At 40.2% G+C, this 27,896-nt stretch overlaps 2 protein-coding genes across 4 annotated transcripts in view; one reads left to right on the top strand and one right to left on the bottom strand.

The window, feature by feature from the left end:
* Positions 1-12,662, bottom strand: part of NSMCE2 (NSE2 SUMO ligase component of SMC5/6 complex) — a 168,400-nt gene extending 155,738 nt beyond the window's left edge. Inside the window, exons 1-2 of the mRNA XM_075211721.1 lie at positions 12,565-12,662; positions 9,777-9,929 (exon numbers count right to left, since the gene is read on the bottom strand). Of these exons, the coding sequence (XP_075067822.1) occupies positions 9,777-9,915 (139 nt within the window). The 5' untranslated portion in view covers positions 9,916-9,929; positions 12,565-12,662. The remainder of the gene's footprint in view (positions 1-9,776; positions 9,930-12,564) is intronic.
* A 39-nt stretch (positions 12,663-12,701) lies between these two features.
* The window catches only part of WASHC5 (WASH complex subunit 5), a 36,998-nt gene continuing 21,803 nt past the window's right edge, over positions 12,702-27,896 (top strand). The window contains exons 1-10 of one of the 3 annotated variants that reach the window (XM_075211718.1): positions 12,702-12,862; positions 14,321-14,538; positions 17,592-17,737; positions 18,447-18,531; positions 19,287-19,387; positions 21,515-21,707; positions 22,713-22,865; positions 23,402-23,515; positions 24,038-24,209; positions 25,130-25,257. In XM_075211718.1, the coding sequence (XP_075067819.1) occupies positions 14,353-14,538; positions 17,592-17,737; positions 18,447-18,531; positions 19,287-19,387; positions 21,515-21,707; positions 22,713-22,865; positions 23,402-23,515; positions 24,038-24,209; positions 25,130-25,257 (1,278 nt within the window). In that variant the 5' untranslated portion in view covers positions 12,702-12,862; positions 14,321-14,352. Of the gene's footprint in view, positions 12,863-13,098; positions 13,213-13,232; positions 13,320-14,320; positions 14,539-17,591; positions 17,738-18,446; positions 18,532-19,286; positions 19,388-21,514; positions 21,708-22,712; positions 22,866-23,401; positions 23,516-24,037; positions 24,210-25,129; positions 25,258-27,896 lie in introns of those variants that run through there. The other 2 variants (XM_075211720.1, XM_075211719.1) reach the window with 2 other exon arrangements.

The raw sequence follows: 27,896 nt of genomic DNA on the forward strand, positions 1-27,896 counted from the left end.
ATGTTTTTGGAGTGTGGGAGTAAAGCAGAGCACACGGAGGAAACCCACGCAAACTCCACACAGATAAGGCCATGAGAAATGAACTCATGACCCCAGTGTGAGGCAGAAGTGCTAACCACTAAGTCACCGTGCTGCCCAATTATTTTTGCACATAGATTAAATACTGGCTGATTTTTATGTAACGCGCAAATACTTGACAGGTTTATTTTTACACTGAAATTTAAAGTTGAGGACATGCCCTACCCCAACTATAATTCTGTCCCCACATTTTAAATTTACCCCCCCCTCTCCAATGCAACATTTGAAGGTGCAAAGTTACTGTTTTATTTTGTTTTTTCTTTGCTCTCCTTAATGACTCAGGCCCAAACAGTATAAACTATACAATTTCCTTCATGCTAATATAAAACCTTCTATGAAGGACCAGAAAGACACAGTTGAAATAACTGATCTTTAGTAAAGATGATAAAAATATCCAAAAGGACATAAATAGAAAAGATGGAGACCTGGATATAAATTGTAACCATAGCTGTGAAAAAAGAACTTCACTGCTAAACCTACTGCAAAGAACAGATGCAGATTTATATTATAATTATATTAGTGGAACGATACAGTTTATTTCTTAATAATCGACATCTAGGAACACAATGCAGCTTACAAATTTCTAGATCCAAAAACACAATATAGCTAGAGTGTACACTATAAGTGAATACAAGATTAAATGGATTATTTAAATATGCAAAGAAATTCTCGCTTTCTAAAACAGTTACTTCCCAATAATAACACAGATCATCTATATATCTTCTCTATAGCTTACAAAAGGTGACTGAAAGGGTTATTTACCCAAATATATTTGTTCCCAAAATCCAAGCAGTAAATTATCTAAACTAGGTGCCACAGGAGTGTTATAACCATGCCCACCCTCTGTAGATAGGTTTGTTGGAATTGGAAGTAATTAGGAGATAAAAATAAACTTAGTGCGTCAGTAAAAACATTTTTGTGCATACAGCTATGTCAGGTATGATGTTCAGAGAAGATTCCATTCCTACCATGTAACCTGTGTGATCTATAACAGCATAGAGGGACTGAAAGTCACAACTGATTAACAAAAACACTGCTGTCTCAATCACATGCAGAGAGTCTTTTACAAAGAAAGGAAATCTGGAAACTAAACGGGTAGGAATAAGAATCAGTATACCTGGATAAAGTAGTTGGAAAGGAATTCACAACCGAGATAATAGGTCTTACAGGGGAGTAAACAGCAAAAATATGGCGTGGGAGGCCACCATACACAGTCAGCAATTTCTTCAGGGGTGTGACCTAGCGTAGTTGAGACGTTATGTAGGATCAACCCAATTTGGTTATGCAAATACAGTAAAGATATAGTGGCAGGAGAGAACGGGAGAGGGTGTAAGGGAGGTAAAGTGGTAGGAACGTATCATGAAGGTGATTGTTCATGGAATTAGTGTGAAATTGGCATTTGAGCGGTGAGAGTGATACAACTTAAAAAAGCGGAGTTATCAATACTGAGCTAAGTCGGCACATCTTAAGAGGCACAGTAAAATTGGTGCAATCTTACTTCAGATGCGATTTCTGAAACTATTTTACCAACGATTGAAAGTCCTGATGAGCACGCAGATTCATGTGTACGTCCTGATGAGCACGCAGATTCATGTGTACGTCCTGATGAGCACGCAGATTCATGTGTACGTCCTGATGAGCACGCAGATTCATGTGTACGTCCTGATGAGCACGCACATTCATGTGTACGTCCTGATGAGCACGCACATTCATGTGTACGTCCTGATGAGCACGCACAATTATGTGTACGTCCTGATGAGCACGCACATTCATGTGTACGTCCTGATGAGCACGCACATTCATGTGTACGTCCTGATGAGCACGCACATTCATGTGTACGTCCTGATGAGCACGCACATTCATGTGTACGTCCTGATGAGCACGCACATTCATGTGTACGTCCTGATGAGCACGCACATTCATGTGTACGTCCTGATGAGCACGCACATTCATGTGTACGTCCTGATGAGCACGCACATTCATGTGTACGTCCTGATGAGCACGCACATTCATGTTTACACTTACATAATTTACCTTCACATCTGTGCTCTTCATCTCTCATAACCATCTGCTAAAGAGATTGTGACTCTGCAGACTGTATACATACAGAGGATATATATATACAGAGGAACTATTGGCAGTCTGTTGTGAGTGCGCACACTTTAAAATCGCTCTATTGATCATAATTTTTAGGAAGTTTAAAAAGCCAAATGAACAGATATGATGTGTTCTGTTAAGATAAAACATGATCGTGGGACCGTACACACTCATACAGTATCAGACCCAACGGTCGTTTAATGTGTGATCTGTATGATAATTTCATAGGTGTGAACCCAGCTTGAGGATAGATTCCCGTGTGTGTCTAACAGGGATGGTTATACTAGTTAACAAACAAAGCATTTAAACAATAGACATACAGATTTAACTTTTTTTGGTTATGATTGCATTGCCTTTTTATACTCAAATTGTGTTACATACCTATTTGAATGCTGTTTTACACTGTTTATCTAGCATTCTATATAGTTTGTTTTATCTACAGGTATGTATACTCATCTTGATCATCTACAGGTATGTATACTCATCTGGATTATCTATAGGTATGTATACTCATCTGGATCATCTACAGGTATGTATACTCATCTTGATCATCTACAGGTATGTATACTCATCTGGATTATCTACAGGTATGTATACTCATCTGGATCATCTACAGGTATGTATACTCATCTGGATCATCTATAGATAAGTATACTCATCTGAATCATCTACAGGTATGTATACTCATCTGGATCATCTACAGGTATGTATACTCATCTGGATCATCTATAGGTATGTATACTCATCTGGATCATCTACAGGTATGTATACTCATCTGGATTATCTATAGGTATGTATACTCATCTGGATCATCTATAGGTATGTATACTCATCTGGATCATCTACAGGTATGTATACTCATCTGGATTATCTATAGGTATGTATACTCATCTGGATTATCTATAGGTATGTATAGTCATCTGGATCATCTACAGGTATGTATACTCATCTGGATTACAAATATCAGACACCTGTAATGACTGTTATATACTAGCTGCCTCCCAACATACAAGTCCACGCATCGTTCACCTGTATGATGAAGAGGTACCTTGAGACACGTAGGCACAAGGCACTTGGTGGTCCCGATTGATTAGGACAGTGAGGAACAGCATAATATTCCAAAATATATATACATCATTTTAATTGTGAGTTTGGGGAATATACATCAACCCGTTGGTCTACTGCGCACAAGGGAAAACCCAATCTTCTCCTGCAACTTTATGAACCTTTTAGACAAATGTGGTTAGTAGCTGTTTAATATAAGGTAACTTGCATTTTAGGATTAGTGGTCCTTGATAACAATGTAATCTTTTGTACTTCCATTTTTTCTTTCTAGAATTAGTTGAACATTTAATTTTTCTCATTAGAATGAAAAAAAAAAAAAAAAAAAAAAAGTGATAGTTTATTTTTTATAAATATACCCGACCTCCACCTTGTAGTGGTCTATGATGGGTTCTCTATGGCATCTCCTCTCTCGTGTTTCTGACTGCCTCCCCACCATCTCCTCCTGGATGTCTTCACGTTTTCTCAAAATCAACCAAACTCATAGTTTTTCCTCCTTCTAAATCTTCTTCCCACCAGGATCTATCCATCACTGTTAACACCACCATCTCTCCTGTTCCCCAACTCACTGCCTGGGTGTCACCCTCGACTCCTCCCTCTTTTTTGCCCCCACATTCAATCTCTTGCCCAATCCTGTTGCTTCCAACTATGAAATTATGCCGCATTCGGCCCTTCTTCTCTCAGGATGCCGCCAAAACCATTATCCAAGCTCTCATTATTTTCCGTCTCGATTCCTGCTACCTTCTCCTCACGGGCCTCCCCCACTTCCATCTCGCCTCCCTTCTCTCTATTCTCAATGCAGCTGCAAGACTTATCTTTCTTAGACTCCGCTCTCCCTCTGCCTCCCCTCTCTGCCTTGCCCTTCACTGGCTTCCTTTCCCCTATAGAATCCTCTTTAAACTCCTCACCATCACCTACAAGGCCCTCTGCCATTCCACTGCCCCTTCTATCTCTAACCTCCTCTCCATCTACACTCCCGCCTGCTCTCTGCACTCAGCCAATGACCGTCGCCTTTCCTCCCTACTGATCACCTCATCCGACACCAGAATTCAAGACTTCTCCCATGCTGCCCCCTCCTTTGGAACGACCTCCCTCCCTCCATACCTCTGTCCCCTAATCTTAGCACTTTCAAACGGGCTCTCAAAACCCATCTGTTCGTAAAGGCCTACCTGCCATCCACTTAACATCTCCATCCTTGTTCTCCTCACATCCCAATTCCCTGTCTCCTCTTGCGCTTAATCCCCTCCACTGACTCCTCTCGTGCCTGCTGTCTGTCTCCCTTCCCCTTGGTATGTAAGCTTTTACAAGCAGGGCCCTCTTCCCTTCTGTCGCATTACCATTTCTTCTTCTACATTGCTGTACTTGTTATGGTTTGACCTATTGAAGCCTTGGTTATACTCGTTGTACTCTGACTGTTGTACCCTGTTTGGTCTACAACAATAGTAATAATAATAATAATAATAATCTCAGACAATTCCTCACTTTTTCCTGGGGAAGGGGGCGGCTGGGCAGTAATGACAGAATATAGAAGTTTAATCCAAGCTGGTTTAAAGATCCTAAAACTTTGTTAAACCTTGTTGAAGACATGTTGAGCTATTTTAATGAAATACTGGCACTGCTACTAACATTACAGTCAGTGATGCATTTAAGGACTGCTCCTTGGGGAGTATGATAACATGGTGAATGTACACCGTAGGGAGGCAAATTCAGAAGAAAAAAAGAATTGAAAAGAAGTGTTGAGGAAAGGAGAATGTTATTTACAGCATCTCCATCTAATGAAATACACATAAGACTGCTAAAGGAAACATGCCTGCAAACACTGTTTTTGATGGAAGCAGGAAGCCAAAAGTCACTCTATAGCTCCCAGCATGCAATCCAACACTACAATAAAGTTAAAACGCTTCCAGGGCTGTTTACTAAAAATATAAATTCTTCCACTTACCCTGAAGGTATAATAAACATAGTGAATTAATAACACATCCTAGAAATATCAATACCTGCTTTGCAGAGTTTTACTCTTATATACTAATTCAGATATAGTCCCAAAATCTGAAATGAAGGCATATTTGTCCTCAAGTCAGAAGCCCGCTCTAAGTTAGAGCGCATTAAGCTCTCAGAGGCAGACATTACATTAAATAAAACAGAATATATTCATGTACCCTGCCTATAAGTCCCCAGGCACTGACCGGTTAGCCGCGGAGTGTTGTTCCCATCACTACAACCACCAGCTGCTAAATGCATTTCAATACCTCCTTTAACGAAAGAAGCCTTAAGCGCAAAAGCCAACAGAATGTGAATCTATCTTCTAGTATGGACGCTAAAACATTATCACTACCCTTCACCAGAGTTATTACAATGGCAATACACAAAAACCAATCTGGCTTCATACTGGGAACACCTAATAACTCCAATATTCATATACACAAACCTACTTATTAAACACGGTAATGTTGACTCTAGACTGATTGCTGATCTCTGATCACCTCTAAGGTTGAGTAGGATTTCCTGCATACGAAATTTGAAAAGGCAGAATTTGTTTAATGTAGAGCACTCCCATAATTATATCTATTTACCCAATGACTGTTGATCCCATTTTATTTAAAATAAAAATAGCCTTTATTTCTTATATTAAAATGCAAATCTTAAAATCTGCAAAATAAAGTGAAAAAAGTGAGTTAAATGTTATATTTAAAACGTCTGAGTATACCTCCAATTCCTTTATAGCATATTCTGCAATTCCCTCCTGTATACACTAAAAAATTAATTTAGGATTCTACCTTTTTCAACATTTATAGCAGCAAAATTCATTTCAGTGCTATTTTTAATCTATAGCAGCACTATATAAATATTGCCCCTTAATTCACATAATATTTACAAACATAGATACAATATATTTGTATTTTGGAACCAGAACTTTAAAGTAGATGTTCAATAACGTCAAAAGTTTTTCAACAATTCATGTTTATATCATGGATCATATATAAACATTGAAACTGTATCGAATATTTGTTCTTTGCTGGCTCAATAATCAAATAATTAATTTGTGGACTGCTAACTGCCTTGTATCGCGCTCCACTGGATCTCGGGAAATCTGGATTAGGTATACTCAGTAAATGCAAAAGCGCATTTCGAGGCTTGAAAAAGCAGCTATTTTATATTTCAATGGAACTCTTGACCCAGTTTATATGTTCTAAAGAAAATATAGAAGTAAAATATAATAAAAGACTTCTATGTTTGCAGATGATATGCTTATAACTGGTAGATTCCCAAGAACCTAGCTTACAATGAAGAGAAGTAGTGAATTAATTTAGCAAATACTCAGGCTTAAAAATAAATTACCATAATTTTGTTACGTTTTTAGTAGATGCTAAAATCCAAACCAATCCAATATTTCTCAGTCAATTCTTATGGTCAGATACATCTAAATACCTGGCCATAAATATAGGCCTAAACTCAGTTGGACTATAGAAAACAAAAAAAACCTAACCACTCAGAATTTAAAATAACAAGTAAAATACTGGCTGTTTTTTCATGTAGCACACAAATACTTGATAACTTTATTTTTACTGACATTTAAAGTTGATCTAGGACATGTTCTACCCCAATTATAAATCTGTCCTAACATTTTAAATTTACCTCCCCCTCCAATACAACATGGTTTTGCCAAGGTGTAAAGTTACTCATTTATTTTGCTTTACTTTCCTTAATGAATGAGGCCCTTGATCTTTAAATGCCCTTGGTCCTCCCTCCTTGGCTTCCCACTGGAGGGACTTGCAAATTCTCCATGCGGCCAGAAGCTTGGTTGCAAAGAGCTGGAAATGTTCAGATCCCCTTAATTAACAGCAGCTCTTCCAACAAAATAAACAGTCCCACAAACATACTTACGTTTGATACAACTGGTTCACTTTCGCAGCGCTTTTCAGAACTCTTTCTTTAGATGTAGCTAAATGTTTGGTTTTGCTGTTACATGCAAATGCTTCTAATCCCCCCATAGTAGATATGGAGGTGCCAGGGGCCCAGGCTTTGGCCTCAATTATCCTTACCCCTAGTTTCCACCACCACACATTTTACTATATTCAGTTATGTTCACCTAGTCACTCGTTTATCAATTTGGTTACCTATTTTTTATAGCTACTACTATTCTGGTCTGTGGTAATTGTTTCTGCTTTTTGTATTGTATTCAAAAACATAAATACAATTCTTTAATAAAAATTCTAAAAAAAAAAAAAAACAGGAGCAGATAATTGAAAAGCCAGATTCCTTCCCACTCCTTTATAACTACACAAAGTTATTTATTTTTGCCAGTAGAGGGCGAACTCACAATTTCCTTTACATATTTGGAGCGCAGTTGATTAAACACACATAAATCTGGCATAAGGAGTGGATGTAAAGAGAAGTGTGTAGATGAATATGGGTCTAGATGTGCTCTGCTCTTCTACACAAGACACTACAGGACGTCCAATACAAATGTTGAATATACAGTCCCAAGAGAACACACAGTAAATAGAAAGAATATTTAATTTACCACCTGTTAATAATCTAGTCATTAATTACAGAACATTAAAAAAGAAAAAGCATACACACACATCCGCCAGCACTATAACTTTGCAACTTACACTTATCACTTGCACCAACTACAGGTCACGACAGAGAAACACGCACCTTAGAGGTACACAAGGCTTGAATGGGTCGTTGCCGAGTGCGCTAGAGCCTGGTACGCCCTTACTGTAGACTGATTAGGTGCAAACGACACCCCCCCTTGAAATCTTAGGCTGTAGTAAGGGTCCTATGTACTCGAAGATAAATTTGACGTTGCTGCGTTCTCTGGCGTATGGTTTGCTTCTGGGCATGCGCAGAGCGATTTTACATTCTTTAATGAATCAGGCCCTTAATAAGCAATGAAAGAGTCCTATGCCGAGAATCAGAATAAGCAATGGAAGAGTCCTATGCCGAGAATCAGAATAAGCAATGGAAGAGTCCTATGCCGAGAATCAGAGACAACGAAGTATATTCTACATTTAAGCGGAGTTGCTGTGGATACTGGCTGAATTCTACAGACTGACCCAATTCTCCTCAGATATCGCTTTCAAATGTCAACAACCAACTTCAATGATCAGTTGCACAGGATGAAAACAAAGTCTGTATGACAAATATGCTTTAACCATGTTTTTGTCCGTTCAGCAGGTTGACCAACACAAATATTACAAGTCACATATCTGAGCCAAGTTTTTGTTTTCTCTGTTTGTAGTGAATATTTTTTTCTCTAATGCTCAATAAGAGCTGATCCTTAAGCCTTCCCACTAACACAGATTTTCACACATTCACAGATAAAGATTTCTTTACTAAGTGAGCGCTTATCATAACCTTTAGGGCTCACCAGTGGTGCAGTTTTGATTCTACTACTATACCAATAAACCACCAAACCTTCAGTAACCATCTCCTTATAGCTAAAGTTAGAATATTTTTTGAATCCAGATCTAGATGTGTCTCTGTCCTGGCTGCCAGACTATCCGTAAGCCGTTTTCCAAGTTTGCCACCACATCCTTCCTGCCAATCATCATTTATTTATATAGCGCCACTAATTCTGCAGCGTTGTACAGAGAACTCACTCACATCAGTTCCTGCCCCAATAGAGCTTACAGTCTAAATTCACACACACTCGGGTCAAGTTGAGAGCAGTCAACTAACCTACTAATAATTTTTTTGGATTGTGGGAGGAAACGCAAACCTGGGGAAAACATACAAACTCCCCACAGATAAGGCCATGGTTGGGAATCGAACTAATGAACCCAGGGCCGTGAGGCAGGAGCGCTAACCACTAAGCCACCGTGTTGTGGAAACGCCAGAACGTGTTGACTTCAGACCTGTAGCGTAATCATTACCAATTTATAAACAGAAAAAACACGCACACTGGAGATGCGCTTTATTCTCTTATTCATCAATGATTGCCGGTCTATCCGCTGCATTGTCTAGTAGTTTCCCGGTCTATTTCATCTCCCAGAATTTGACCTTGCCTTGGGTATCGACACTGAATATTTGGAACGAGCACATGGTCTGTCAACTATATTCATCTGTCATATATTTCATCTCTGCTGTCAGGACTGGTCAACCCCTGGGCAGAGGTACAGCCATTACTAAACCCACCCAGCAATCAGCTCACCGACTTGTGTGATAAATATATCCCGATACAAACCTGAGACTTGAAGTGATGAGACTGATCTAAAAATCTATCCAACATAATTCAATGTAGACATATGAATATTCACTGACATGCCAAAGCTCTGTTAGACGATGCCAAGACTGATAGACGCTGTGGATTCTGTAGGAGGCAGTGTGGTGCAGCATTCACTAGACCAACATTAATTTACCTGAACATCATCTATCTGCACCTAAAAGGTACATTATGGTGATGGTGATTGTTGACTACATGGCACAGGATAGACATTATGTGATCACAATCTAGATATGTAACTTGCCTAGTGTTAAAAGTGTACAAAGGAAGATAAAAGTCAGAGAGGAAAGACAAAAACACTACTTACAGTCTGTCTGAAGAAGATCTAATGCCACTCCAGTTGTAATGTCCATTCCTGTGTCTACATAAGTTTGGCAATTCTTCAGGGATGAGAGGGAGTTATCCACAGAGGAGAAGGATACTAAAGATGCAGCACGACTAGCCATGGTTTAATGATTATCTAATAAAAGAAACACATCATTTAGAGATACACATTTGTCAAATTTGTAATAACTACAAAGTTTTGAGCACTTTTACACTGACCCCTTCTGGTAGAAATAACAGGAAAAAAGGCAACCGAGCATTTTAAACCAACAATTAGAGGAGGCAATAGATTTGCTTTCTTATGCAAGAGGGAAGGATTTTGGATTTTGGTCTTGAATTCTATTCATCTGAGGGGATTGAATGATTGTGTAGAATTAAACATATTTTAATTAGAACTTTTTGGGCAATTTTATATACGAATTATTTTATTTTTATTTTATCTTTTTATGGTCATTAATTTAAACTTGGCGAGGGAAGATCCTAATGTGGAAGCTTCATATGTAATTAGATTTTAAAAAGTTTAAAATCTTGGGGGCATATTCAATTGTTGCCGTTTCCCACGGCGTTAAATATATTACCATTATTACGGTAATTCTAAGCCGGATTTCAGCTGCGAGCTGAAATCCAGCGTTAAAGGTACAGTAATAACGGTATTTACTCACACTATTACTGTGATGACGGTAATAGTGCGCACGCCGCGTTACTTTTACGTGTAAACGCCAACAATTAAATATACCCCTTTGAAGAAAACTTGTTAGGTTTTTAAGAGATTTGAAAAATGTAATTTTATTGATAGTATGTATTATTATAAGAGAAAAAAGTGAATAAAAGAAGTGTGCTAGTATATTTTTGGGATTCATCAATGTGTAGTTTGGTAGACTAAATAGTTAGTGACCCGTCTGGGATTCCAGGAGAGAGATTAGAAAAAAGCTTTCGATGATAATTATTTTCATCAGATATATTTTCCTTGACTATTGTTTTAAATAAAGTTTTAATTTGTAATTATGTATAATTATATATTTAGTTTTCTTTTTATGGGACTTGCAGCCACATGATACCACCATAATAGGAATAAAGATTTTTGCTTTCTTATTTATAAACAAGTTTGATTTAATTAGGTTGCTTAGTTCATTGACTATGTTTTGATTGGTTGAGATTCATTTAAAATGAAGCCCCGATTCTGGGTTTGTTATCTCTGATGAAACCACAAAGTTTCTACGCGGAGAAACGCGCAAGTTAAAATATCTTAACATGAACTTGAGAACCTCAATCCTAAAGTGCTTCTCATAAGCGGACTGTATTGCTTATTCATACACTGTGGATCACCCAAGTCAGGCAAACTGCTTTCTTGTTATGATAGTGACACACTGTTATTTAATCACTATCTACCTTACAAAGTCTGGAGCAGTGACTATATTCATCTGGTTATAACATTCCCCTGGAAGTGCATTATAGAGAGGACGACCACATTTTAAGACTGGATTTAGTTAGGTTCTTAATATTACATTATATTTTAGTCATTTATGGTTTGGACATGTGTATTTTTTTCATTTGTCTGTATACTAAATTATATTTTTTAAGTTATATTAGTGTGTATATGGTGGTATTTTGGCCGTTGTAGAAAGGGAGGTTGTGTTTTCATTTTAATTTCTCTCTTTCGTGTTTCGGTCGGTTAATTGGCTTCTGACAAAAAAAAAAAAATTAACCCTAATGTGGGAATATAGACTGTAAGCTCCACTGGGACTGGGACCAAGTTGAATGAATATAAATATTGTCTGTAAACCACGGCAGGAGCGCCCATAAGAATTATGGCCCCTGACACATTTTGATCCTAGGCCCATCGCTCCTTAAGAGGAGTTTACTCCCAAAGCTTTAAAATGACTGTGGGATGAGCGAGAACTTTTATAGTGAGCACTACCCCTGTGTCACTGTGGTAGTGTCCAGCAGGAGGGTGGTGAGCTTTGCACTGGGTATTCCAATTGCTGCAAGTAGGGCCGTACCTAGGGGTGTGCGACAGGGGCGATTGCCCAGGGCACAACGCTGAAGGGGGGGGGCGCAATTTAGGAATATTTTAGGTTAGTTTGGTTAAAATTGAGGGCTTGGGGAGCGGCATTTCTCTTTCTCGCCCCGGGCGCTAGAATTCTAAGTTACAGCTCTGAGCTGCAAGTCAGAAGATCAGCTGCAGACTGTACATGGTGCAGTCGTTTTTTTAATATACTGTAAAAACTACACTTATCAGAACTATAATAAGTAACACAATTGTAAATTGCTGGCGGGGATGTGCAGTGACCGTCCCATATGAGAAATAACAGCGCTGCACGCATGACTGGCACCATGGCAACGCAGTCATGACACGCGGGACTTCAGGGTCACTGAAATATTTCAGGGGATATACATATATATTTAATGTAATATAGTTACAGTAATAGCTGCAGGGGCCCTGTCACAGTTCCCACAAAATAATATGTACTCCTTAAAGGGCTGCACTACATAATATATAATGTATAATAAAAATAATAATATTAATAGTTGGAAGTAGACAATAAGAAGCCATGTATGGAGTGCTGGACAGGTACAGGCCAATAAATAAAAGTCCCCTGTAGGCTGACAGCCCCTGTAATGAGGAACTGGGCGTGTTGTGGCTGTATAGAGTAACACATGTAATATTATAATGCATAATATAATATTCAGAATATTATAATGATGACATGAAGACACCCCACATGAGCAGTGCCTCCTGTGCCTCAGACCAGGCCGGGTGTGCCTCCTACCTGCACGCAGTGACTCCTGGGTAACGCCCACTTTCGGGCTGACACATGCAGCGCGCTTTCTCCCCTCACCGTTGCTATGGCAGCGGGCGCGCGGGGCTGACGTAGCCGCCCGGAGTCATGTGACAGCGGGGTGGGTGACAGGCCATGTGACCAGTCATGTGACGAGGGGATGTCAGTGTCTTCCTGCCGGAGAGTGGAGCCGAAGGGACCAGACCTGAGATCTCCTCCATCCCCGGCAACACCGTGGCCCCTCATCACTGACCAGGGGCCTACCTGTCACATCCTCAGTACTGTGTCTGTGAGTACCGCACATGTATGTCAGCATCCACACATCTGCCCTGCACAGGGGGTAACACTGTGTCCCCCATCACTGACCAGGGGCCCACCTGTCACATGCTCAGTACAGTGTCTGTGAGTACCGCACATGTATGTCAGCATCCACACATGTGCCCTGCACAGGGGGTAACACTGTGCCCCCCATCACTGACCAGGGGCCCCTACCTCCAAGCAGCCCACCTGGCACATGCTCAATACTGTGTCTGTGAGTACCCCACATGTATGTCAGCATCCACACATGTGTCCTGCACCGGGGGTAACACTGTGTCCCCCATCACTGACCAGGGGCCCTCCTGTCACATCCTCAATACTGTAAGTACCCCACATGTATGTCAGCATCCACACATGTGTCCTGCACCGGGGGTAACACTATGTCCCCCATCACTGACCAGGGGCCCTCCTGTCACATCCTCAATACTGTAAGTACCCCACATGTATGTCAGCATCCGAACATGTGTCTTGCAGCAGGGGTAACACTGTGTACCCCATCACTGACCAGGAGCCCCTACCTCCTAGCAGCCCACCTGTCACATTTTCCATACTGTCTATGGTGCCTATAGGTCCTGTGTCTGAGTACCCCACATGTATGTCAGCATCCACATTGTATGTTCTGTACTTTGTAATCCTATATTTTGTATTTCAATCATAGTTTGTGTAATAGAATCCTACTAGTCATCTACTTTAGGCACTTAAGAGATTAATTAAAGGAAGGCAAATAACTCACATAATTCATTGCAAAATAGCATTCAGTAGCAGAACTTAACGTTTTCATTGCTGGATTTCTCAACATAAAGCTAATATTATAATGAAAAATATGTATGTTTTGGCCTGATATGTTCAATGTAAGCCACTTGTTTAAAACTTGAAGTGTCAAGTTATGTCAATAAGGGATAGATTTCAGTTATTACATGGTCATAACCGGCTGAGCTGTTGCATGTGAGTCTGCAGTTACTTACTGATTGGCAGTACATGATGGGGTGTATAGTATGACAGCAGCTGGGGTACTCCAGCTTGGCTCTCTCTGCTATATGCCATTGCATTATCTTCTTACTTCAGGTCATCAGTGCAATATTAATCCAGGATATTGCTTTGGAAAGACAATAATAATAATTAAGCATTTGGAAATAGTGGGAAAAATTTGCATATTACTACATGTGTACGTTCTATTGTGAATTACATTTTAAAAATTGTTTGGTTTGATACAGGTACAGTAAATGCACATGGTATGGGCAAAATGAATGCATTGCAACAGCAGACAAGCTTTTAGATAAAATTAAAAATCTTAGTGAGTTTTTTATTTTTATCAAAAACCCACCAGCAAACAAATATCAGTACATAAACCTATAGTGTAGAGATTATGATGAACGTTATTTTTCATACTGTTTTTTTATTTAGTAATATTAGTGTATGTTGTATCTAGGTTTGTGGATCCGCTGCAGAAACGGAACAAACATGGTTGACTTCCTGGCAGAAAACAACCTTTGTGGACAAGCGATCCTGCGCATTGTCTCACGGGGTAATGCTATTATTGCTGAACTGCTGAGACTCTCCGAATTTGTGCCCGCTGTCTTCAGACTTAAGGATAAGGCAGACCAACAGAAATATGGAGAGATCATATATGATTTCAGTTACTTTAAGGTAAGTGAATAGATTCCCGAGTTTTCCTTTTATTTTATTTGTTTTCAAAATTGATGGACAGAAATGTAGTACTGACTAGCCTAGTATGCGTTGTGAGTCTTAAGAGATATAAGGATAGTTCAAACCTTCAAAAGTGGAGGTGCTGTCCATAGCACCCAATCAGATTCCAGCTATCATTTATCTAGTACATTCTAGAAAATGGTAGCTAGAATGTGATTGGTTGTTATGGCAACACCTCCATTTTTTCCTTTTTTGAAAGTTGGATACATTTACCCAATACAGTTGTATGCAAAAGTTTGGGCAGTTAAGAGGTTAGCACAACTTCTGCATGATACAAACTGAGACGAATCACATTTCTGCACCTGTTTCATGTACTGTTTCTTTTCTGAAGTTTTGAATTTAAAAAGGTCATTGTCCATGTGCAAAGGTTTGGGCACTCTTCCAGTAGATTAATTAAAGCTGCTCTACCACCTATATAAAAGATTTTAGTAACATGTTTTTGGCCGGGGATGTAAGAAGGTGGTACAGCAAAAATGGCTGCATGTGCTTTACATGAACATCAACATTAGTAAAATCTTTGATGTAAGTGGTAGAGAGGCTTTAAAGCCTTTTTATAATACTTTTTTTTTTTTTATGGCTTCAAATCTCGACTGACTTGTTAGACCTTAAATTAAGGCAGTATATAAAATATTACAAAGCAGGGGAAGGCTTTTTGGAGTTTCCAATGACCTACAAACAACCTGCAGAAAGGTTTATCTGACACCAGAATAGTTATCCATGAATCCCAAAAAAATGTGGAAGACTTGTCAGAAAGAAACCTTTCCTACAAACTCAGCACAACAGTCATCATCTGACATTTGCAAAATAGTAGAGATAAACTAAATGTGAGCGCTCCACTCAATGTGGCAGCCTATAAAGTGAATGGAGGGCTATCACTTAACCCAACAATAAAATTCCTCCCAATAAGGCATGAATAAGTTGGCTTAGCTTGGGGCAAACCTGGTTCCTATTGTTGTACCCTCTAGCTGTAAGAAAAACTTACCATCAATTCTAAAATTTTGGAAATATCCCGACCATGTGATGCTCTGTTCCATATGGCAAGTTAACAATTCATTTAAGAGGATCAACATAATTATATTCATATATATATATATATATATATATATATATATATATATATATATATATATATATATATATATATATATGTATATATATGTATATATATATATATAAAATCAGAAATATTTTTGGAACAAATTGCTATGGAGTAATTAAACAACAATTTTACTTGTTGGCCACAACCAGAAGAGATACATTTGGAGAGAAAAAAAGTTTGAAGCAAAGAACAGTATAATAACTGTTAAGTACAGGAGTTGACCTATTATTAGGGATTGTGTGGAAGTCGGTGGCACCGAAAATTTTGCTCGGGTGGAAGCAATAATGGATGCAACTAAATATCAACAGGTCCTGGAAGCTAATGTGACAGTCAGTGAAGACATTGAATTTTGAAAGAGGTTGAATATTTCAGCAAAACAATGATCCACAACATACCTCAAAATCAACCATTAAGTACTTAACAAAATGAAAGATTAAGGTTTCAGAATGGCCTTCACAGCCCCCAGACTTGGATATTATTGAAAATTGCACAGATAGAGGAAAAATCCCCCAGCACACCGCTGTTAACCTGTAACAAAGCTGCTATTTCTACTTGTACATAAAAATGCAAAAATTTCAGTTGCACACATTTGCAAATGCATGCTAAGCCACCCGCCTTGTCACGGCGCTTCTGCGAATAGGGTGGTCCTATCTCTAATCAATGACATTCCCTATTTTTGGGTCATACATATGTGTTTTTAAATTGAGAGCTAACTTACCAAGAGGTACCCCAAGAGCCTCCATATATAGCACCAGTGCTCCCCATCAGCTGATACCAGAGCATGCCTCTCAAACAGGCAAGACAGAAAGGAAAGTTGCGCGATTAATTTATAGGTGGACAGCATGTGCTTGAAACAAAGCTGCTATTTCTACTTATACATAAAAATGCAGAAATCTTAGTTACACACATTTGCAAATGCATGATAAGCCACCCGCCTCATCACGGCGCTTCTCTATATTATTGAAAATCTGAAGACTATTTCTGAGGGTTTCTGGCAGGAAGAGTGGGAAACAGCTGTACAGGAAGAACAGAAAGACCCTTAGAGGCTAAAGAAAGCTTGGAAGCTGTGATTTCCACCATATGTGATGTCAAAGGTCAAGTAAGAGCGTATGCCCGTTTTCTATAGCTATTTATAGACATTCTGTAGTTGCTTGAACTTGCAATTCTCCATGTGTGTGGCTGAATTGCTTTCATATCCAATCAGATTGCAGCTTAATCAGCATTATAGGGTAATGTTTAGATGATGGTTACAAAACATTTAGCCACATCGTGTCACCACTAGAGTGCTTCATAATCATGATCATCACCGTTTATTTATATAGCGCCATTGATTCCGTAGCGCTGTACAGAGAACTCATTCACATCAGTCCCTGCCCCATTGGAGCTTACAGTCTAAATTCCCTAATATACACACACACATAGACAGAGAGAGAGACTAGGGTCAATTTTGGTAGCAGCCAATTAACCTACTAGTGTGTTTTTGGAGTGTGGGAGGAAACCGGAGCACCCGGAGGAAACCCATGCAAGCACGGGGAGAACATACAAACTCCACACAGATAAGACCATGGTCGGAAATTGAACTCATGACCCCAGTGCTGTGAGGGAGAAGTGCTAACCACTGAGCCACCGTGCTAATCTGACACTTTTCATATGTTAGACAGTTGAATAATACATACACATAATATAATATAATTATTGACTGCTATCCAGTAATACTACTTGTTACCACTGTTACCCTCATCCTACTCCAGTTTTCACATACAAGGGGTAGCACCAGTGAGTAAACATGGCTTCTCTCTATATTAGAGCACGCAACATAGCCTCTGTGTGTATAGCAGCTTTGTGGTTGTGTTGCTTTGTACTATGATAGTTTAATGTACTTTTGTCTCCACAGGGCCCCGAGAATTGGGAGGGGAGATTAGAGGCCAAACCAGAACTTCAAGATCTGGACGAGGAATTCCGAGAAAACAACATAGAAATTCTAACAAGATTTTACTTGGCTTTTGAAAGTGTTCACAAGTATATAATGGATATAATTAGGTATATATATTTTCTGTTCTGTAATGTTATGTTTTCTGATTTTAGATCAGCGATGGATCATTTATTTTTAATTTGGATTGTGTTTTGATACAATGGTGCATTATTCATATTCATTTGTAGACTTTTTTTTTTGGGGGGGGGGGGGGGGTTCTCTCAAGTATATGCTAACGGCATTACATGGTAAATGTCCGTTAAAGGATATGTCCACCTTTTGTGAACGTATTTTGTTTATTTAAATGACCCATAGATATATATTTTATTTTTTATTTATTTATTTAAAAAAAGAAAATTAAACTGCCTACCTTCATTCACTGGTTAGAGACACTACTTCTGCTTGCTGCTTATGGGGTAGGGAGTCACAGGCACTGTATGAGGATGAAGGGAATGGTCAAACCCCTGCCAAATAATCAGTCTGACATCTGTAGGTTTCGTTTGTACAGTGCAAATAACTTTCACGTCGTATCATCCAAATCCACTGCCTGATGATGGTGCTGTGATAAGGGTGTTGTTTGCTTCATCCCTGTACAGCGCCCGTCCACTTCAGTAGCAGCAAGAGGTTTTTTTGCTCAATTCAGGTAATGTTGGATACACTCTACTAGTGAATGTATCTAACCAACGATTTGTAGGTAGTTACATTTTACATTATAAATAGAAGAAAAAGGAGAAAATCTTTTATACTTTTATAAATAATAACGCACCTTCTTTTCAGGTATCTGGATGATCTTAATGAAGGGATTTATATCCAACAAACCTTGGAAACAGTCCTACTGAATGAGGATGGGAAACAGCTCTTAGTGAGTAATAGTGATCTACAGGCAGTTTGTTATATATGTGTAATGTATATATCCTCATGACAGATTGTCTGCTAACCTCTCAAACAGCACAGTAGATCAGATGTAACATGTAATTCTGGTTGGGAGAAGAACAGTGATCTTGGGGTACACTCTGTTCATGTCCCCAAACTCCCCTGTACCTCTCTCCATCTTTACTTCCTAAAGCTTCATTTAGAGTTAATGTATAGATGCTCTTAAGATGTGTGCAACTTTAAATTACCGTATAGATGCGTCCTAGGCAAAGATATATCAATCATCACCAAAATACCCGGTTATTTAAGTGAGAAATTTATGTCTTGTGGAAAACGTATTTTATGTTCCATGTAACTAAGATGCATCTCAAGGGGCAGCCTAACTTATCTGCACTCCCTCACTGTACCCCCACGAGTACTGCCCCGACCCACTTCTCCAAGAACAAGGAGCCGCAAGTGTATCTCTGGTTATGGACACAAGTTACACACATGTGCATCGCCTCAATCTTACTCCAAGGCGCATCATTATATCGCACAAGTGCAGCAATGAGGCTACTAGTGTTTAATACGAGATTGAAGGGAATCCTCCGCTCCGTTTGTAGATCTCGGTACATGTTTATTATATTAGAAAAGGGAAAAAGCAGCGCTATTTATTACATCTAGGTATAAAGGGATCACATGGTGAATGTCAGAAAACCCACCTGTGAATGTGCTGGTTGTTGACCTCTATCCCTCTTTGGACAGTGTGAAGCGTTGTACCTGTACGGGGTCATGCTGCTGGTGATAGATCAGAAGATAGAGGGAGAGGTGCGGGAGAGGATGCTGGTGTCGTACTACAGATACAGGTATGTCTCGTACTGTACAGGTATGTCTCGTACTGTACAGGTATGTCTCGTACTGTACATACAGGTATGTCTCGTACTACAGATACAGGTATGTCTCGTACTGTACAGGTATGTCTCGTACTGTACATACAGGTATGTCTCGTACTGTACATACAGGTATGTCTCGTACTACAGATACAGTTATGTCTCGTACTGTACAGGTATGTCTCGTACTACAGATACAGGTATGTCTCGTACTGTACAGGTATGTCTCGTACTACAGATACCGGTATGTCTCGTACTGTACATACAGGTATGTCTCGTACTACAGATACCGGTATGTCTCGTACTGTACATACAGGTATGTCTCGTACTACAGATACAGGTATGTCTCGTACTGTACATACAGGTATGTCTCGTACTACAGATACAGGTATGTCTCGTACTGTACAGGTATGTCTCGTACTACAGATACAGGTATGTCTCGTACTGTACATACAGGTATGTCTCGTACTACAGATACAGGTATGTCTCGTACTGTACAGGTATGTCTCGTACTACAGATACCGGTATGTCTCGTACTGTACAGGTATGTCTCGTACTACAGATACCGGTATGTCTCGTACTGTACATACAGGTATGTCTCGTACTGTACATACAGGTATGTCTCGTACTACAGATACCGGTATGTCTCGTACTGTACATACAGGTATGTCTCGTACTACAGATACCGGTATGTCTCGTACTGTACATACAGGTATGTCTCGTACTGTACATACAGGTATGTCTCGTACTACAGATACCGGTATGTCTCGTACTGTACATACAGGTATGTCTCGTACTGTACATACAGGTATGTCTCGTACTACAGATACAGGTATGTCTCGTACTGTACATACAGGTATATCTCATACTGTACAGGTATATCTCATGCATACAGGTATATCTCATACTGTACAGGTATATCTCATGCATACAGGTATATCTCATGCATACAGGTATGTCTCGTACTGTACATACAGGTATGTCTCATACTGTACAGGTATATCTCAGCTTATTTTCTAAAGTGTAATATGGAAATTCCCTGCAATACATCTTTCGGCCACCAGGTGGCACTTTAGGAGAATTGTACAACACATATCTGGTGATTGAAGGTGTGCAGCACATTCATACAGTGCTTTGTGCATCAAATTATTAGGTTTGCATCCTGGCTTAAATTAATGTATCGGCAGCATCTGTAGTCCGAGTGGAGGTAACTGTCAATCACTTACAGAACAAATCACATTTAGGTTAATAGTGGAGAACGGCACCAGATGCTGCCGGTAATGATTAAAAAAACAGTCAGAATACCACCGCCCAAATCCTCAATTAGCTCCAGTGCTAGACAGCCTGGACTAGTTTCCCCTGTAATAGACCACTAGTTGGTGCCTTTTATTCCAAAAAATTAAATAAACATGGTGCCTCCCACCTATTTTCCTGATACCCCCTCAACTGTGGGTGAATGGACCCCTGGAGTAGCAACCTGGCCACCCCAGTTGTCCCATTATAGGGGATGAGGTCCCTAAGACCATTAGCCCAATGTGCTAAAAAATACCTTTTTTTATTTAATAAATTGGTGAACGGGGGTTATGGGGAATAAAAATATGACTCCACAAAACCCTCATTCACCACTTTATTAAATACTTTTATTTGAATAATCTGTATTTGTAAAGCTTGTCTCTCTATTAGTCTCTGGGAGGGTGGTGGGACACGCACATTACTTGGCGGTCCTCCACCCTCTAATAGAGCCGCCAGCTCTACGCTATTATTTATTTATGTGTTTTGATTACACTACGAATGCCCTACAGCTCAATATCCACAGCTGCTTAATTCCGATGATTCAGCAGTAAACTGATGTGATTACTGTCGTATTGCAAGTGAAACTTATCGATGGTTTGGAGTTTAACCTTAAGAATACACATAGAGTAATCGTACTGAATGGTATAATAGCTGGGGGCAGAATGGGCCAACTTACAATAGACAATTTGCTGCTTGTAACATCTGTGCTACATCTGCTCATCAGAAATGTTATTGTATTGTTTCACATTGATAACTATAGAGCGATGCTGTGGATCAGTATAAATTTAGCAACTGTTGTTGGTTCTTCAGCGCAGCCAGATCCTCTGTCGACTCCAACATGGATGATATCTGCAAGCTCCTGCGTAGTACGGGCTACTCCAGCCAGCCAGGGTCCAAACGTCCTCCAAACTACCCAGAGAGCTACTTCAGCCGGGTGCCCATCAGTGAGACCTTCGTCAGCATGGTGATCGCCAGACTGAGATCAGACGATATTTATAATCAGGTGAGATCACAGTCTGTAAACGTATTTGATGATGATCATCACTTCTGTCCCCCCCCCCGGCTGTCCTGAAATAACACTTTCTTCCAGGAATAGCTTCAATGCCTGGTATTCTGGGTATGGTTCAGTGCATGCAATGCATGGTATTCTGGGTATGGTTCAGTGCATGCAACGCCTGGTATTCTGGGTATGGTTCAGTGCATGCAACGCCTGGTATTCTGGGTATGGTTCAGTGCATGCAACGCCTGGTATTCTGGCTATGGTTGATTGCATGCGACGCCTTGTATTCTGGCTATGATTGATAGCATGCAACGCCTGGTATTCTGGGTATGGTTGATTGCATGCAATGCCTGGTATTCTGGCTGTGGTTAATAGCATGCGACACCTGGTATTCTGGCTATGGTTGATAGCATGCAACGCCTGGTATTCTGGCTATGGTTGATAGCATGTGACGCCTGGTATTCTGGCTATGGTTGATAGCATGTGACGCCTGGTATTCTGGCTATGGTTGATAGCATGCAACGCCTGGTATTCTGGCTATGGTTGATTGCATGCGACGCCTGGTATTCTGGCTATGGTTGATAGCATGTGACGCCTGGTATTCTTGCTGTGGTTGATAGCATGTGACGCCTGGTATTCTGGCTATGGTTGATAGCATGCGACGCCTGGTATTCTGGCTATGATTGATAGCATGTGACCCCTGGTATTCTGGCTATGGTTGATAGCATGCGATGCCTGGTATTCTGGCTATGGTTGATAGCATGCGATGCCTGGTATTCTGGCTATGGTTGATAGCATGTGACGCCTGGTATTCTGGCTATGGTTGATTGCATGCGACGCCTGGTATTCTGGCTACGATTGATAGCATGTGACGCCTGGTATTCTGGCTGGGGTTCAGTGTATGGACAGATCAATATTGGCCGCTTGGTAAATTTCTTAATTCCTTTTACATGACACATTTTTCAAACAAATCCTGAATCTAACTGTTTTTATTTCTATGTTCTTTAGGTGTCTGCATACCCCTTACCGGAGCATCGGAGTACCGCTCTTGCCACGCAAGCTGCCATGCTGTACGTGATCCTGTACTTCCACCCTCCCACTCTGCAAACCCATCAAGCCAAGATGAGGGAGATAGTGGATAAATATTTCCCAGATAACTGGGTGAGTGGATGCTTTAATTCTATGTCAGGCTTTTAGGATAACTCTTCACACACCCAAATAGTTGTGTCCAAAGACCCCATTACCAAGGGACAGCTCAGCGGCGTGGGTGCAACCAATTTAATAAAGCTCTAGCGGCTTCAGGTGACGGGAGTGGTCTAGGTGGAAGGATCCTGCCCCCACTTGCTGGGTATAGATCCTGGGCAGTAGAGCTGATATGTACGGGCGAAGCATAGAGGAGACGTACATTTTTATATTACATTTGTACTGTCTAATTGACAGCGAATAAGACATCTCATATCTGTGTTCTAACTGCGAGAAGAGGGTGTAATGATAGCAGTGAGATATAGTCTCATAAAAGATAAATTAAAGCAGTGCGTATGTTATGTAACTAAATAACTAGATGTAAGTGATACCTACCTCCGCAGGACCGAACACTGACATCCGCAATATGATTGACAAGTTTTACGTTACAGATTGTTGGTGACCTCTCACAGACTCAATGTAACGTTCTGGGGTTTGATATTTTCTCCTATCAGGTTATCAGTATATATATGGGGATCACAGTAAACCTGATGGAGGCCTGGGATCCCTACAAAGCTGCAAAGACTGCTCTGAATTACACACTGGACCTGCCCAACATCAAGGAACAGGTAAAGCCGGGAATATAATAAGGAAAACCCTGTCCCAAAAGATGACTGACTTGTGCACTGGCATTTTCGTATCCAGCAGTGCTCCAACGTCTTGGGGTTGGCAGTGTGTGCGTGGGGGTCAGCACTCTGCCCGTCTGAAAAACCACCAGGGGTTAAATGTATCAAGCTGAGAGTTTTCCGGCGGCTTTGAAAAGTGGAGGCCTTGCCTATAGCAACCAATCAGATTCTAGCTGTCATTTTGTAGAATGTACTAAAGAAATGATACCTAGAATCTGATTGGTTTTTCAAACTCGTCGGAAAACTCTCAGCTTGATACATTTACCCCCTGGTCTACAGGAGCGAGCAGAGCTGTGATAAGGGTGCAGGATGTAGGGGCCACCCACTTGGTTGAGTAAATCCTGTACCCCACGTAAGTAATTCTTTGGGACAGGCTTTTAATAGCTGCCTCAAGTGTGTAGGTGAATTTACAGAGAACCACGTGAAAATATTGTTTTAATACTGTTATTTCTTTCTCTGTAACAGGCATCCAGATATGCAGCTATCGTGGAGCGTCTCCACGCCCAGGTTCAGCAGTTCCTAAAGGAAGGATTCCTGAGAGAGGAGTTTGTACTGGACAACATTCCCAAGCTGCTGAACTGCCTGCGAGACTGCAATGTCGCCATCCGGTGGCTGATGCTTCATACTGCAGATTCAGGTAAATGATGAGGGGTAGAAGTTATTACTCCTCCCCATCCCCTGCCACCTGACAACCGTCCAAAGGCAAATATGGAGGAAAGACCCTTAAGCAAGTAGCAAGTGCAATGACCGCTAAATCTGTTGCAAAATATCCAACATTAAACCACATATCTTCTGTCTGTGATAAAGTAGAAATTCTTAAAGTATTTCCCATACACATGGAAAAAATGCTGGGTAATTGCACTTTCTATTATTCCATTTAATCAGATGCTTTGCATTTAACTTTTATTAATTTTGTCTGAGCTTGTAAGACCTCTACCCAATTTTGAATTCTTATCGCCCAACAAGGTTATTGCAAAATAATTGGTGATTTTTCTGCAGCCTTCTTGAAAAAGTGCATTGTAAGCAGAGGTTACTATAATAATGTAGGATTTAGGAAATAGTAACTTAAATCTTAGTCTCAGCAAGATGACTTGAGGAGCCGGGTAAGATGCGAATCTATTGGCCGCAATAGAATCGGTTTCATTTGCATTAATTTTTTCAAAAATGTAACCTCATTGGATGACTGTGTCTGGATCTGCCATAGTGAGAGTTTGTAGGGAACCTGTGAATATGATTCAGACAAATATTATTATATATCGTTGCTAACACAATATTACACCACGTATAGCCTTATAGCTCTTTCATCCTTCTTCCTTTGCCTATTCCCACTCTCGTGATGGTCTGCTTAGCAGATATAATACTGATTTTCATTTGCTTTTGATATTGGCACATATTGTGTTAATCTATGTGCCAAAAGATCAATGCAGTTGAATAACAAAGGAGACTTTTAAAGTGAAGAAATAATTTTTGAAGTGTTTGTTTAGCGCCATTCTCTGTATAATATGCGTTAATGGTTTTTCAACTTTTGAAAAGTGCCGTAAACAAACTTTATTCCAGCCTATGACCAAAACAACAAGCGTCTCCGTCAAGTGAAAGACCAAGTCCTGACTGAGTCCAAGTACAACTCCAAGGTCTTGTTCCAGCTGCTGCTAGACACGGCCCAGTTTGAGTTCATTTTGAAGGAGGTAACGCTGTCCTATTATGAGATATGTGTCGTTATAATGATCGTACAAAGCTTGTATTTACCATTTATATATTGTGCCGCAACGTATTTCTCTGGGCTGCATTAAATGTGCACATAAACGTGTCTATCTCTTACTACACTGTTTGTTTACTGAGATGTAAAATTCCAAATTTGATAAAAGAAAGGATTCCACGTTTCTTTAGAAGGCTTTGTTGGCCCTTATGGGTGTTTTTTGCAAATATAAAGCTTGGTTCATGTTCGTATGTACATCCATTTGTGTAGCGTATCTGGCGTGAATAGCTGCGCGCATTCCCATAAATTGACATTACGCCAATGAATGCAATTGCAGACAATTAATGTCTAAATGCACATGACACTTGCAACTGTCTGCATCTTACAAGGCGAAATGGGGGAGGGAAGGAGCGATTAGCGTAGGCAGCGTACAGTACAAGTGTTTCAATGCAGATGTGGCCTATTCAGGTTCTGCGTTTCTCATGTGCACTGATATCAGCCGTATCTTTGCACCAGCTGCAGTGCAGGTTTAAGTGCTGACTGACAGTGATGACATATAATATTTGTATTAAAGAATACACATATTTGTGCCACTATACCACAACAAATGCATGCAACTGAGGTGTACTGTCTAAACACATTGGGGCTGATTCATTAATTATAGTAAAGCAGAAAAAAAGGAGTATCTTTGCACCAGGGCAAAACCATGTTGAATTTGAGGGGGAGGTAAATTTAAAATGTGGGGCCAGATTTATAGTTCGGATAGAGCATGTTCTAGATCAACTTTAAATGTCAGTGTACAAATAAAGCTATCAAGTATTTGTGTCCTACATGATAGAACATCCAGTATTTAACTTATGTGCAAAATAATAAACTAATTTGCACCCCTTGTATTGTAACATGGTTTGTCCAGGAGAAAAAACTTACTCTTTTTTTTGCCTTACTTTCCTTAATGAATCAGACCCATTGTATGTACAGTACATATTGAAGTCGTCTTTATTTAATTAATGTAAAAAAAATTATATTTGAAAATATATATTTATATAAATGATTATACTGTTAACATGTTGATGTGATTTGTTTTAAATTATACATACGCATGTGTGTATACTGCACTCTGTTCTGTCTGATATAAGACAAATACTGTTTAAGCAGAACGTATTTACACCCAGATTCGAATCTAAACGTAATGTCAGATCCTCTTGGATTTGAATGTGCACAAGTTCTGTGCTCTTTGTAAACACGCCACTTATCGACGAGTTGTATATGACTTTTATCAGGTCCATAATCCCTTTCCTATCTTTGCATATACACTTTTGTTTCTATTCCTGTCTATAGCACTTACCTCTCCACATCTTCTGAGTCCTCTCTCTGCTGTGTTACATTGTCATCGGGTTCGTCCTAAGCCGCACACATTTTTTGGTGTTTCCCTGTTCTTATTCAAGTGCATCTGTTTCCTATACATCCATAGGGGGGTATTCTCCAAATTTGGTGAAGTTTTATTTTGTACAGAATATCAAGTATATTTGCTACCAATTCCCCACTATTTGCTTCCTCCGTGTTTGTAAATTAACCCCATAGTCATTCCACAGTATCGCTGGTTCCTAGTAAACGGAGAGGCTACCATGTATTACTACATGACTGTACACCGTGTGTAGGAGAGCGGTACCGCTGTCAGGACAGATGTTCAGTGTATTACTACATGACTGTACACCGTGTGTAGGAGAGCGATACCGCTGTCAGGACAGATGTTCAGTGTATTACTACATGACCGTACACCGTGTGTAGGAGAGCGGTACCACTGTCAGGACAGATGTTCAGTGTATTACTACATGACCGTACACTGTGTGTAGGAGAGCGGTACCACTGTCAGGACAGATGTTCAGTGTATTACTACATGACTGTACACTGTGTGTAGGAGAGCGGTACCACTGTCAGGACAGATGTTCAGTGTATTACTACATGACCGTACACTGTGTGTAGGAGAGCGGTACCGCTGTCAGGACAGATGTTCAGTGTATTACTACATGACCGTACACCGTGTGTAGGAGAGCGGTACCACTGTCAGGACAGATGTTCAGTGTATTACTACATGACCGTACACTGTGTGTAGGAGAGCGGTACCACTGTCAGGACAGATGTTCAGTGTATTACTACATGACTGTACACCGTGTGTAGGAGAGCGGTACCGCTGTCAGGACAGATGTTCAGTGTATTACTACATGACCGTACACTGTGTGTAGGAGAGCGGTACCACTGTCAGGACAGATGTTCAGTGTATTACTACATGACCATACACCTTGTGTAGGAGAGCGGTACCACTGTCAGGACAGATGTTCAGTGTATTACTACATGACCGTACACCGTGTGTAGGAGAGCGGTACCGCTGTCAGGACAGATGTTCAGTGTATTACTACATGACTGTACACCGTGTGTAGGAGAGCGGTACCACTGTCAGGACAGATGTTCAGTGTATTACTACATGACTGTACACTGTGTGTAGGAGAGCGGTACCACTGTCAGGACAGATGTTCAGTGTATTACTACATGACTGTACACTGTGTGTAGGAGAGCGGTACCACTGTCAGGACAGATGTTCAGTGTATTACTACATGACCATACACCTTG

This window comes from Mixophyes fleayi, chromosome 5 (genome assembly GCF_038048845.1).
Source record: "Mixophyes fleayi isolate aMixFle1 chromosome 5, aMixFle1.hap1, whole genome shotgun sequence".
Classification (NCBI taxonomy): Eukaryota; Metazoa; Chordata; class Amphibia; order Anura; family Limnodynastidae; genus Mixophyes; species Mixophyes fleayi.